The sequence below is a fragment of the Taudactylus pleione genome, unplaced genomic scaffold (assembly GCF_031769625.1).
Source record: "Taudactylus pleione unplaced genomic scaffold, aTauple2 ptg001431l, whole genome shotgun sequence".
NCBI classification, from domain to species: Eukaryota; Metazoa; Chordata; class Amphibia; order Anura; family Myobatrachidae; genus Taudactylus; species Taudactylus pleione.
The window spans coordinates 114,104-128,447 of record NW_028285830.1 but is presented as its reverse complement, the minus strand read 5'-3'; the positions used below and the strand labels follow the sequence as shown (position 1 = coordinate 128,447).

The 14,344-nt window shown below is 49.6% G+C and overlaps 1 protein-coding gene across 6 annotated transcripts in view; it reads left to right on the top strand.

Annotated features, from left to right (window-relative positions):
- Window positions 1–14,344, top strand: part of MCOLN3 (mucolipin TRP cation channel 3) — a 96,954-nt gene that overhangs the window by 22,713 nt on the left and 59,897 nt on the right. For all 6 annotated transcript variants that reach the window (XM_088463706.1, XM_088463710.1, XM_088463707.1 and 3 more), the window contains exons 2-3: window positions 10,626–10,915; window positions 12,434–12,601. In XM_088463706.1, the coding sequence (XP_088319832.1) occupies window positions 10,688–10,915; window positions 12,434–12,601 (396 nt within the window). In that variant the 5' untranslated portion in view covers window positions 10,626–10,687. The remainder of the gene's footprint in view (window positions 1–10,625; window positions 10,916–12,433; window positions 12,602–14,344) is intronic.

Here is a 14,344-nt window from a genome sequence, read left to right as displayed (position 1 = left end):
CCATGATAGTAACACAGTTATATATCTGTATACACCATGATAGTAACGCAGTTATATATCTGTATCCACCATGATAGTAACACAGTTATATATCTGTATCCACCATGATAGTAACACAGTTATATATCTGTATACACCATGATAGTAACACAGTTATATATCTGTATCCACCATGATAGTAACACAGTTATATTCCTGTATCCACCATGATAGTAACACAGTTATATATCTGTATCCACCATGATAGTAACACAGTTATAATTCTGTATCCACCATGATAGTAACACAGTTATATATCTGTATCCACCATGATAGTAACACAGTTATATATCTGTATCCACCATGATAGTAACACAGTTATATATCTGTATCCACCATGATAGTAACACAGTTATAATTCTGTATCCACCATGATAGTAACACAGTTATATATCTGTATCCACCATGATAGTAACGCAGTTATATATCTGTATCCACCATGATAGTAACACAGTTATATTTCTGTATCCACCATGATAGTAACACAGTTATATATCTGTATACACCATGATAGTAACACAGTTATATATCTGTATCCACCATGATAGTAACACAGTTATATATCTGTATCCACCATGATAGTAACACAGTTATATATCTGTATCCACCATGATAGTAACACAGTTATATATCTGTATCCACCATGATAGTAACACAGTTATATATCTGTATCCACCATGATAGTAACACAGTTATATATCTGTATCCACCATGATAGTAACACAGTTATATATCTGTATCCACCATGATAGTAACACAGTTATATATCTGTATCCACCATGATAGTAACACAGTTATATTTCTGTATCCACCCTGATAGTAACACAGTTATATATCTGTATCCACCATGATAGTAACACAGTTATATATCTGTATCCACCCTGATAGTAACACAGTTATATATCTGTATCCACCATGATAGTAACACAGTTATATATCTGTATCCACCCTGATAGTAACACAGTTATAATTCTGTATCCACCATGATAGTAACACAGTTATATATCTGTATCCACCATGATAGTAACACAGTTATATATCTGTATCCACCATGATAGTAACACAGTTATATATCTGTATCCACCATGATAGTAACACAGTTATATATCTGTATCCACCATGATAGTAACACAGTTATATATCTGTATCCACCATGATAGTAACACAGTTATATATCTGTATCCACCATGATAGTAACACAGTTATATATCTGTATCCACCATGATAGTAACACAGTTATATATCTGTATCCACCATGATAGTAACACAGTTATATATCTGTATACACCATGATAGTAACACAGTTATATATCTGTATCCACCATGATAGTAACACAGTTATATTTCTGTATCCACCATGATAGTAACACAGTTATATATCTGTATCCACCCTGATAGTAACACAGTTATATTTCTGTATACACCATGATAGTAACACAGTTATATTTCTGTATACACCATGATAGTAACACAGTTATATTTCTGTATCCACCATGATAGTAACACAGTTATATATCTGTATCCACCATGATAGTAACACAGTTATATTTCTGTATACACCATGATAGTAACACAGTTATATTTCTGTATCCACCATGATAGTAACACAGTTATATTTCTGTATCCTTTTAAGTGCACAAATAGTATCCACCGCTTTCCTTTCTGTATAAATTCAGCATATATCAATCAAGCTGAAAAAATCACTAAATATCTCCAATGACGGTAATGAGCTTGTTGTTCAGTTCCTATTTATATCTGGAGATAGGAAAACACACATGTGAGAAATCATAGGTATTCGTATTTCCAATAGATCGATCTTAGTGCATGGCTTTATAAGGCAGGGAATAGCCAAAACTCACGTGCAGTGTGCCAATGTATATACGAGTCCCTGGTCGGTTGTAACCACAGCTTAACGATCGACAAGGAGGCGGCCGTTCAGGATGCAAGTGGCCGCCCTGATTCTGGGCCTGATTCAGAACCGCTCGCGAACGCTATGCGCTCGCAAGCGGGTCGATGGTGGCCCAGTGCGCATGCGCGAGATCCGGATAGCGACGGGCAATCCGTCGCTCCGGGTCTCGTACCAAAGGGGGCGTGCTGTCGATGTTGAGTGACAGCATGCCTCCTTTGGTGGGCGGGCCCGGGGGCGTGGCTTCCCAGACAGAGGCGTTCCCATTGGAACGCCTACCGTATGGGGCCGGCCCCACTGACATCACAAGTGATTTCAGTGGGAGTGCTTTCGGCTCTGTTAGAGCCGAAAGCACTCTGGGGCTTGCGGCAACGAGAACCTACCACAAGGGTCTCGTCGCAAGCCCGATGGTCGCAATGGTCAAAACCATCGCGACCATCATCATAGCCACTCGCTATAGCTGTGGGTGGTCACCCACAGCTATGCGAGCGGCAAGGAGGCCGTTCTGAAAAAAACAAAGCCCGGCCCTGATTCAGAGCGAGCGCTCTGTCAGATCGTCCGACTCTGAATCAGGGCATCTGTGCGACCGCTTGCATCGAACGACCGCCTCTGAATCAGGTCCTTTATGCTTTAACAGGTGTCATATGGCTGATTTGTGCATCTCTAAAAAAAAAAAAAAAAAAAAAAGCTAAAATACTCGTAAAAAGCTGTAGAATTTTGTTTAATTACAAAGGAAGTAAAAGGAAAATGCAAAAAAAAAGTAGAACAGAAGATGCTTTGGGGGAAATTTGAGGCAGCTGTATAACATGTGAAAAAATAGAAAACAATTATTTTTCGTTGAATTAAATACTTAAATTAAATTTGGGGTGCATTATTTAGCTAAAAGCTTATTTGTGGTAATTTGAGGCCATTTATTTGTTCTAACCCCAAAAATGACATGTAATTATTGGCCCAATTAAGCTAATTGAAAAATTAGTCATTAGGGAGGTGTCCGAAGGGTTCTGAAGCAAATCCATGACATTTTTACCTTAAAATACAGATTTTCCCTACGTCTTCCCTGCTCAGGGAGTGCGAACAAAAACAGGCGACTTTACTCTGAAAAAGAAATGTGAGCTTGGAATAGAATTGCAAATGTAATCCGCAAGGCGAATTTGCCGGGATTTCACCTTGTGGGACCAAACTCGCATCTAATTGAATTCCCCCCTAAGTGTTGAAAGATACACACTCAGATGATGACGGTACCCACGCAGGGGGAGGGGTTCTGAGTACCCAGAAAGCCCCCCTGCCCGCCTATCAGTGGCGTAGCGCCATCAGTTTCAGTAAGTGTAGTGCGGACCACAGTGAGTGCGGTCCGCACTACACAGTAACAAACACACCGGCGCCGGGTAGGACACTCATAAGGCGGACCACTGCTGGGGCCACTTTATAAGGGGTACTACTGGGGGCACTGCATAAGGGGGGCTCTACTGGGGGCCCTGCATAGGGGGGCTCTACTGAGGCACTGCATATGGGGACTACTACTGGGGGCACTGCATAGGGGGGCACTACTGGGGGCACTGCATAGGGGGGGCACTACTGGAGGCACTGCATAGGGTGGGCACTACTGGGGCACTACATAGGGGGGTACTACTGGAGGCACTGCATAGGGGGGGCACTACTGGAGGCACTGCATAGGGGAGGCACTACTGGAGGCACTGCATAGGGGGGTACTACTGGAGGCACTGCATAGGGGGGGTACTACTGGAGGCACTGCATAGGGGAGGCACTACTGGAGGCACTGCATAGGGGGGTAGTACTGGAGGCACTGCATAGGGGAGGCACTACTGGTGACACTGCATAGGGGGGCACTACTGGAGGCACTGCATAGGGGGGGCACTACTGGAGGCACTGCATAGGGAGGCACTGCATAGGGGGGTACTACTGGAGGCACTGCATAGGGGGGGCACTACTGGAGGCACTGCATAGCAGGGGCACTACTGGGGGCACTGCATAGGGGAGGCACTACTGGAGGCACTGAATAGGGGGGTACTGCTGGGGCCACTTTATAAGGGGTACTACTGGGGGCACTGCATAGGGGGGGCTCTACTGGGGGCACTGCATAGGGGGCTCTACTGGGGCACTGCATAGAGGGGCTCTACTGGGGCACTGCATATGGGGACTACTACTGGGGGCACTGCATAGGGGGGGCACTGCATAGGGGGGGCTCTACTGGAGGCACTGCATAGGGGGGCACTACTGGGGCACTGCATAGGGGGGTACTACTGGAGGCACTGCATAGGGGGGGCACTACTGGAGGCACTGCATAGGGGAGGCACTACTGGAGGCACTGCATAGGGGGGTACTACTGGAGGCACTGCATAGGGGAGGCACTACTGGGGACACTGCATAGGTGGGCACTACTGGAGGCACTGCATAGGGGGGGCACTACTGGAGGCACTGCATAGGGGGGCACTACTGGAGGCACTGCATAGGGGGGGCACTACTGGAGGCACTGCATAGGGGGCACTACTGGAGGCACTGCATAGCGGGGGCACTACTGGGGGCACTGCATAGGGGAGGCACTACTGGAGGCACTGAATAGGGGGGTACTACTGGAGGCACTGCATAGGGGGGGCACTACTGGAGGCACTGCATAGGGGGCACTACTGGAGGCACTGCATAGCGGGGGCACTACTGGGGGCACTGCATAGGGGAGGCACTACTGGAGGCACTGAATAGGGGGGGTACTACTGGAGGCACTGCATAGGGGGGCACTACTGGAGGCACTGCATGGGGGGGCACTACTGGGGACACTGCATAGGGGGGGCACTGCATAGGGGGCACTACTGGAGGCAGTGCATAGGGGGGGCTCTACTGGGGGCACTGCATATGGGGACTACTACTGGGGGCACTGCATAGGGGGGGCACTACTGGAGGCACTGCATAGGGGGGGCACTACTGGGTCACTGCATAGGGGGGTACTAATGGAGGCACTGCATAGGGGGGCACTACTGGAGGCACTGCATAGGGGGGGTACTACTGGAGGCACTGCATAGGGGGGCACTACTGGAGGCACTGCATAGGGGGGCACTACTGGAGGCACTGCATAGGGGGGGCACTACTGGAGGCACTGCATAGGGGGGGCACTACTGGAGGCACTGCATAGGGGGGGCACTACTGGGTCACTGCATAGGGGGGCACTACTGGAGGCACTGCATAGGGGGGGTACTACTGGAGGCACTGCATAGGGGGGGTACTACTGGAGGCACTGCATAGGGGGCCACTACTGGAGGCACTGCATAGGGGGTTACTACTGGAGGCACTGCATAGGGGGCACTACTGGAGGCACTGCATAGGAGGGCACTACTGGGGGCACTGTATAAGGGGGCACTATGGGGCACTGAATAGGGGGGGTACTACTGTAGGCACTGCATAGGGGGGGCACTATTGGAGGCACTGCATAGGGGGGGCACTACTGGAGGCACTGCATTGGGGTGGCACTACTGGAGGCACTGCATAGGGGTCAGTGCATAGGGGGGCGCTACTGGGGGCTCTGCATAGGGGGGGCACTACTGGGGCACTGCATAGGGGGGCACTACTGGAGGCACTGCATAGGGGAGGCACTACTGGGGGTACTTCATAGGGGGAGCACTACTGGGGACACTGCATAGGGGGGCACTGCATAGGGGGCTCTACTGGGGGCAGTGCATAGGGGGGTACTACTGGGGGCAGTGCATAGGGGGGGCACTACTGGAGGCAGTGCATAGGGGGGACACTACTGGGGGTACTTCATAGGGGGGGCACTGCATAGGGGGCACTACTGGAGGCAGTGCATAGGGGCCTGATTCATAGATGTACGCTGTGGCCATTATTTCAGACTTTTTGCCATTGCGCATGTGTATAAGCCGCGCTACGATTATCATGTGATTCTGCATGTACAGAGAACCCATTCACAGAGTGAGTGACAGGTAGTCAGTATTTGGGGGAGGTAATGGGGGGTTGGTCAGAATCACGCAGGCGTGTCTGACCGTGTAAACGCTGTTACATGGGCGTGCATAAATTAGCATACACAGCGTGAGAGTTCTCTGTGTGTCAGGAGAGCCGCTGTATCTGAGACCGGTCAGACCTGCTGCTAGGCCTGAATTGCTGGTTGATGTTACCGATACTTACGCAGGTAAGGGACATCGTATGCAGATGAGAAGGCTGCGGTGGGCGTCCTTATGCCCTGGTAAGCTTTGGAACAAATAGCATATTTTCGCAGCAGCGTCAATCTCTGAATCAGGCCCCTGGTTGGGTGTTAGTGTGTACGGGCGAGTTGGGGCGTATTTATAATGAGTGCAGGGTGTGCGGTGCACACGAGCCCCTGGGTCCACGGGAGGGCCCACACCACACACCCTGCACCCATCTTATACTTACCTCTCCGGAGTCCCACGTCGGCGCCGGTGTCAGAGCTGTAAAAACGGTAGGAAAATGGCCGACGCAGCCATTTTCCCGTTGCTTTGCGCTTGAGTAGTACAGGGAAAATGGCCACCGCGGCCATTTTCCTGGAGACCTGCTCATACGCTATAGACTCTGGGCACACTCTAGTGCCCAGAGTCTATAAATGCAGCGCTGGGCGCACTGCGCTCTGTGTGCTGCCGTCCACCGGACAGTCTCTGTCACGGGGCCCCTCCTCTCTAGAAACGTCCCTGCGGGCGAGAGTATGCCAGAGGTATACCTGCTCCCCACCGGGGGGAGAGCTGGACACATCCAGAGATGACCGTCTCCGCATACGGGCGTAAATCATAGTTCTGTGTGCGCGTTTTAAGCACTTTTGGTTTTACGCATATGCGTCCAAATCAGTATCAGCCCCAGAATTTGAGCAGATGGGTCGTTAAAAAGGTTCTATATGTGGCATCTTGTTGTGTCTTCTTGTGACCCGGATGCATTGTTCTCAGCATATCACTGCGGGATGCGTGGGAATCGTGATCCTGACACACGTAATAATAATGTTCCTTCTTCCTGGCGCAGTCTCATCGCTGCCCGAGTGTTAGCTCACGGTATATATAGCCTGTCCTCTCTGCGCAGCTTCTGTTTTCTCTGGAGCTAGCGTAACACCATCTTACTGTGGGGCTCATTCAGAGAGGGATGGTAAAGGCGTCTACATATGCAGCGCCTGTGCAAAATTATGCAAAAGCCGCCGTTGGCGTGTTTAGTAAAATGTCGCTCACTGCAGCTTTCTGTGATCCGATGCTGTGCCCGAGGAGGCAGCGTCAGATCAGCTACGTGACCATCAGACATCTCAGTAACCCTTTAGGTTACTCAGGATGTTCCGTGAAATCACACTGTGGGGACAATTGTCTGGAACCCAGCCCGTCGCCTCCCCCCTAAACGCCAGCAGAATGGTAATCATGCCGCAGCTTTTGGGGCACTGCGAGCGACATCACATAAACAGATCAGCACATGTATGCACAGAGTGACTCCTGCACATGCACGGATCGGCACATGTATGCACAGAGTGACTCCTGCACATGCACGGATCGGCACATGTATGCACAGAGTGACTCCTGCACATGCGCGGATCGGCACATGCATGCACAGAGTGACTCCTGCACATGCGCGGATCGGCACATGTATGCACAGAGTGACTCCTGAACATGCGCGGATCGGCACATGTATGCACAGAGTGACTCCTGCACATGCACGGATCGGCACATGTATGCACAGAGTGACTCCTGCACATGCACGGATCGGCACATGTATGCACAGAGTGACTCCTGCACATGCACGGATCGGCACATGTATGCACAGAGTGACTCCAGCACATGCACGGATCGGCACATGTATGCACAGTGACTCCTGCACATGCACGGATCGGCACATGTATGCACAGAGTGACTCCTGCACATGCCCGGATCGGCACATGTATGCACAGAGTGACTCCTGCACATGCACGGATCGGCACATGTATGCACAGAGTGACTCCTGCACATGCCCGGATCGGCACATGTATGCACAGAGTGACTCCTGCACATGCACGGATCGGCACATGTATGCACAGAGTGACTCCTGCACATGCACGGATCGGCACATGTATGCACAGAGTGACTCCAGCACATGCACGGGTCGGCACATGTATGCACAGAGTGACTCAAGCACATGCACGGATCGGCACATGTATGCACAGAGTTACTCCTGCACATGCACGGATCGGCACATGTATGCACAGAGTGACTCCAGCACATGCACGGATCGGCACATGTATGCACAGAGTGACTCCAGCACATGCACGGATCGGCACATGTATGCACAGAGTGACTCCTGCACATGCACGGATCGGCACATGTATGCACAGAGTGACTCCTGCACATGCACGGATCGGCACATGTATGCACAGAGTGACTCCTGCACATGCACGGATCGGCACATGTATGCACAGAGTGACTCCTGCACATGCACGGATCGGCACATGTATGCACAGAGTGACTCCTGCACATGCACGGATCGCACATGTATGCACAGAGTGACTCCTGCACATGCACGGATCGCACATGTATGCACAGAGTGACTCCTGCACATGCACGGATCGGCACATGTATGCACAGAGTGACTCCTGCACATGCACGGATCGGCACATGTATGCACAGAGTGACTCCTGCACATGCACGGATCGGCACATGTATGCACAGAGTGACTCCTGCACATGCACGGATCGGCACATGTATGCACAGAGTGACTCCTGCACATGCACGGATCGGCACATGTATGCACAGAGTGACTCCTGCACATGCACGGATCGGCACATGTATGCACAGAGTGACTCCTGCACATGCACGGATCGGCACATGTATGCACAGTGACTCCTGCACATGCACGGATCGGCACATGTATGCACACAGTGGCCCCTGCACATGCACGGATCGGCACATGTATGCACACAGTGGCCCCTGCACATGCACGGATCGGCACATGTATGCACAGAGTGACTCCTGCACATGCACGGATCGGCACATGTATGCACAGAGTGACTCCTGCACATGCACGGATCGGCACATGTATGCACAGAGTGACTCCTGCACATGCACGGATCGGCACATGTATGCACAGAGTGACTCCTGCACATGCACGGATCGGCACATGTATGCACAGAGTGACTCCTGCACATGCACGGATCGGCACATGTATGCACAGAGTGACTCCTGCACATGCACGGATCGGCACATGTATGCACAGAGTGACTCCTGCACATGCACGGATCGGCACATGTATGCACAGAGTGACTCCTGCACATGCACGGATCGGCACATGTATGCACAGAGTGACTCCTGCACATGCACGGATCGGCACATGTATGCACAGAGTGACTCCTGCACATGCACGGATCGGCACATGTATGCACAGAGTGACTCCTGCACATGCACGGATCGGCACATGTATGCACAGAGTGACTCCTGCACATGCACGGATCGGCACATGTATGCACAGAGTGACTCCTGCACATGCACGGATCGGCACATGTATGCACAGAGTGACTCCTGCACATGCACGGATCGGCACATGTATGCACAGAGTGACTCCTGCACATGCACGGATCGGCACATGTATGCACAGAGTGACTCCTGCACATGCGCGGATCTGCAAGCATTGTAGATGTACAGTACGTAAATATTGAATTTACTGACATCAATGAATAATGTCCTGTGTGCCTGACATATGGCAGAGGGTCATTACTGCTCTTCTCACCTAGTACCAGTTTCCAGTATCTAAACTGAGTGTCTGAGGGACTTTGCTCCAACCAGTTGGTGGGAGCTCTCATCCAGTATTGGGAGTGTTTAGTGCTCTCATTATAACCTGCTTTCGTCCTCTTGGGTCTATGCAGATCTATGATTCACTCTGTCAGCGGAGAACTCTTAAGCCGCATATCCACTAGGCGATTAAAATGAGCGATTAAACGATAACTACATCGTTATCGTTCAATGACTCATTAATCGTTCACAAATCGGGCATTAAAATGTCGAAAACGACCAGCGATGCGTACTCCCACTGGTCGTTTCCGACATCAATCATCACCTGAACATGCCGGTCAATCTGCCGACAACGACAGATTGTGCATGTTCGGGGATGAGGGAGGCACTATCCAGGATGAGGAACGACTGTACGATTACAATGTTGTAATGGTACTGTCGTTCTTCTATCGGCAAGTGGATACGCACCTTTACAGCTTTACTGCCATACACCTTCTGTGCATACGTGACCTGGCTCTTTTGGTTCTCCATGCACTGTGGACTGGAAGCCTGGACTTGTGCTTCCATTAACATTTTCCTTAATAATAAAGCAAAATTATTATTATTATTATTATTATTATTATTTAAATGCTATTGTTTCCAGTAAGGGTTTTCCGCTATTACCATCCTAGTGATAAGAACATGAGTGCCGCAGTCTGCATGGGGAAGCCTTTGCAGCTGATACCCCCAATAGCTCTCACCAGCAGGGTGACCGTTGTGGGATTCAGCTTCCTCAGGTTCATTATTCATTATTACCAGATTAAGGTTCTTGTGAGCTCTGACACAGAAAAGTGCCGGGACTTCCCCGTAGGATTTGGTGCCTCTGCTCTTTATATCTGAATCAGACGTGTAACCTGCTGTGGTAATACTGTTGGTGTATTTAATAATTACAATTTAAAAAAAAAAACACCTTATTTTCTGTTACTTTTGTATTTCAGAGTTTAGAGTGATAGTAAGTAAGGTAATATAATACACACAGTACCGTTTCCTCCGGGTACTTATGGAAAACAGCGACAGAATGGTGAAAGCGTCGGCTTCCCTGGATGAGACGGAGGGTCCCTATATGGCCAAAACCAGCTCCATGACAGAGGAGCTCCTCATAGAAGACCAGCTGAGGAGGAAACTGAAGTTTTTCTTCATGAATCCCTGTGAGAAATTCCGTGCTCGTGGCCGCAAGCCGTGGAAGCTTTGCATTCAGATACTAAAGATCGCCGTGGTGACCATCCAGGTGAGGGCTGCAGCTGGAACTGTTTGTGTCTTGAGGTCTTTATAGTGGTCCCATGTCGCCCACATAACAAAGGTAATATTAATTCTTGGAGATTATGCTGCCAGATTGGGCACAGTGCGTTCCTAGAGCCTCTGCTATAAAACATGACTAATTAGTGACCTTCTATACAAATTGTCCTTTTTAGTTTAATGTACTGCACAAGCTTCATAGACTTATCCTAACGGGGCCCACTAGTCTTCAGTGTATTTAACCAGTAGTTTTACCATAATTAATCCATTACTGACACTAATGACAGTTATATGCAGATGTCGCCTAATTGAGCTGACCTGCTGGCACGTAAGTGCCCTATAGCCATGACTGACCATGCAGCCTATCCATTCACTAGGAGTCAGTGACATCACTGAGAGTGCAGCCTATCCATTCACTAGGAGCCAGTGACATCACTGAGAGTGCAGCCTATCCATTCACTAGGAGTCAGTGACATCACTGAGAGTGCAGCCTATCCATTCACTAGGAGCCAGTGACATCACTGAGAGTGCAGCCTATCCATTCACTAGGGACCAGTGACATCACTGAGAGTGCAGCCTATCCATTCATTTGGAGTCAGTGACATCACTGAGAGTGCAGCCTATCCATTCATTAGGGGTCAGTGACATCACTGAGGGTGCAGCCTATCCATTCATTAGGAGTCAGTGACATCACTGAGAGTGCAGCCTATCCATTCACTAGGAGCCAGTGACATCACTGAGAGTGCAGCCTATCCATTCATTAGGAGTCAGTGACATCACTGAGGGTGCAGCCTATCCATTCACTAGGAGCCAGTGACATCACTGAGAGTGCAGCTTATCCATTCATTAGGAGTCAGTGACATCACTGAGCATGCAGCCTATCCATTCACTTGGAGTCAGTGACATCAATGAGAGTGCAGCCTATCCATTCACTAGGAGTCAGTGACATCACTGAGAGTGCAGCCTATCCATTCACTAGGAGTCAGTGACATCACTGAGAGTGCAGCCTATCCATTCACTAGGAGTCAGTGACATCACTGAGAGTGCAGCCTATCCATTCACTAGGGACCAGTGACATCACTGAGAGTGCAGCCTATCCATTCACTAGGAGTCAGTGACATCACTGAGAGTGCAGCCTATCCATTCACTATTGACCAGTGACATCACTGAGAGTGCAGCCTATCCATTCACTAGGAGCCAGTGACATCACTGAGAGTGCAGCCTATCCATTTACTAAGAGCCAGTGACATCACTGAAAATGCAGCCTATCCATTTACTAGGGACCAGTTACATCACTGAGAGTGCAGCCTATCCCTTCACTATGAATCAGTGACATCACTAAGCATGCAGCCTATCCCTTCACTATGAATCAGTGACATCACTAAGCATGCAGCCTAACCATTCGCTTGGATATGCTGCAATAGTGATTAGGGCACTAACTACATTATAATATATCTCTGCTGTATGAAGAGTATGAATGACCTGCAGTGTGTCTCCATCCCGACTTCAGCTGGTGTTTTTCGGACTCAGCAATCAGATGGTTGTCACCTTCAAGGAGGAGAACACGGTGGCGTTCAAACACTTGTTCCTGAAAGATTACAAGGATGCGAGAGACGATACGTACGCTGTTTATCGCCAGAAAGAGGTGTATGAGCACATCACTTTTACAATCGAACGAGTAAGTCAATTCCATCTATCTATAAGTGTGTCATTGGTCAGTTGTGGGAAGATGCACCAACAAGTTGTAGATTTATTATTATTATTACCAGTTATTTATATAGCGCACACATATTCCGCAGCGCAATTACAGTTACGCCCATTTTCCCATTTGGCCTGAGAGCACTCAATGCACCAATGATAATTGTGCACAGACTCACTCTACCGTGATTATCCTCTTCAGTTTGTAAATAATGTGCAAATATTCTATCTTACTGTACTATGAACAAATATATTACACCTAAAGGTTATTTATCATAGCTTTGTATGTGTTTAGTTGTTTTGGGGAGGGGCACATTTTATGTTTAGGACTGATCTGCAAATTACACCGTCTTGAATCACTTTCCTGTATTTCATAGTTTGTAGATTATGGACTGTGGGGGTCATTCAGACCCGCTCGCGAGCAAAGTTCGCTCGCTAGCGGGTCGATGTTGTGAGAATGCGCATGCGCACGACGGAGGGAGCTCTGTCGTGCGCATGCGCGAGACCCGGCGAGCGACGAGAAATACGTCGCTCGGGGTCTCGCACCAAAGGGGGCGTGCTGTCGATGGTGACTGACAGCATGCCCCCTTTGGTGGGCGTGCCGGGGGCGTGGCGGCCAGACGGAGGCGTTCCCATAGTTCCGCAGGGTCTCGTTTCAAGCCCGATGGTCGCGATGGTCTTTGACCATCGCGACCATCATCATGGACGCACGCATAAGCTGTGGGTGGTCACCCACAGCTATGCGAGCGTCCATGAGGACGCTCCAAAAACAGGTAGGAGGGTCCTGATTCAGAGCGAGCGCTCTGGTCAGAGCGTTCAGCTCTGAATCGGGCCCTGTGTATCCCTATTCTACCCTAAATATTCCCTGTGCACGGCCGCTGTACACAGCCAGCCATCAGCAACAAGGCCGAGGGTGTGCACGCAATGTTATACCCCTTTCCCACCGGACAAAATACCTGGGTTATTGCCGTGTCAACCCAGGTAGCGGCTCCTAGGTATAAATCCTGGATTGGTTGTCGGCATTCCTTCCGGGTCTCCAGCAGGGTTTTACGTGGGTAAAACCCAGTCAGGCTCAGTGGAAACTGGTAATCCGGGTCTTCCGACCAGAGACCCGTTTACAGCATGGTGACTGGGTGGTATTCGGAAGCTGTCACCGGGGAGGGAGAGATTACAGCCTCCCCGTATGGTCCGGACAGTTCCTGTTTTTACCCCATCCCCACTTCATATAGGGAGCTGTAATCTCTCCCTGCCCGTAACCTTGGTAACAGCTGTGACATCTGGCAGCCTCCCGAAAGGACCCCCCGAATGGGTAAATGGTAAATCCAGGGTCTGACCCGGTTTGGAACAATGTACCATATTCTGTGTCAGACCCGAGATTTTAGTGGAAAAGGGGTATCCGATCACTAATCCTTACCACGTGTCCACCGCTCACTTCTCTCTGCCCTGAGTAACAATCCTCTGTTACTGTACCTCGGACCTAGCTTACATGTAATAAACCTCTACATTACAATCTGCTTCAAATTGGAGCACTTGGGTGCCCTCAGAGAACAACTAATGCCGCATACACACTAGACGATAAAAGTGAACGATAACGATATCGTTCAACGATATATCGTTCATATCGTCTACTGTGTATGGTCCGAACGACCAACGATGCACGCTCCCGCAAGTCGTTGACTATATCCCCAGTCGGCTGTGCACGCAGCTTAATCTGGGGATATCG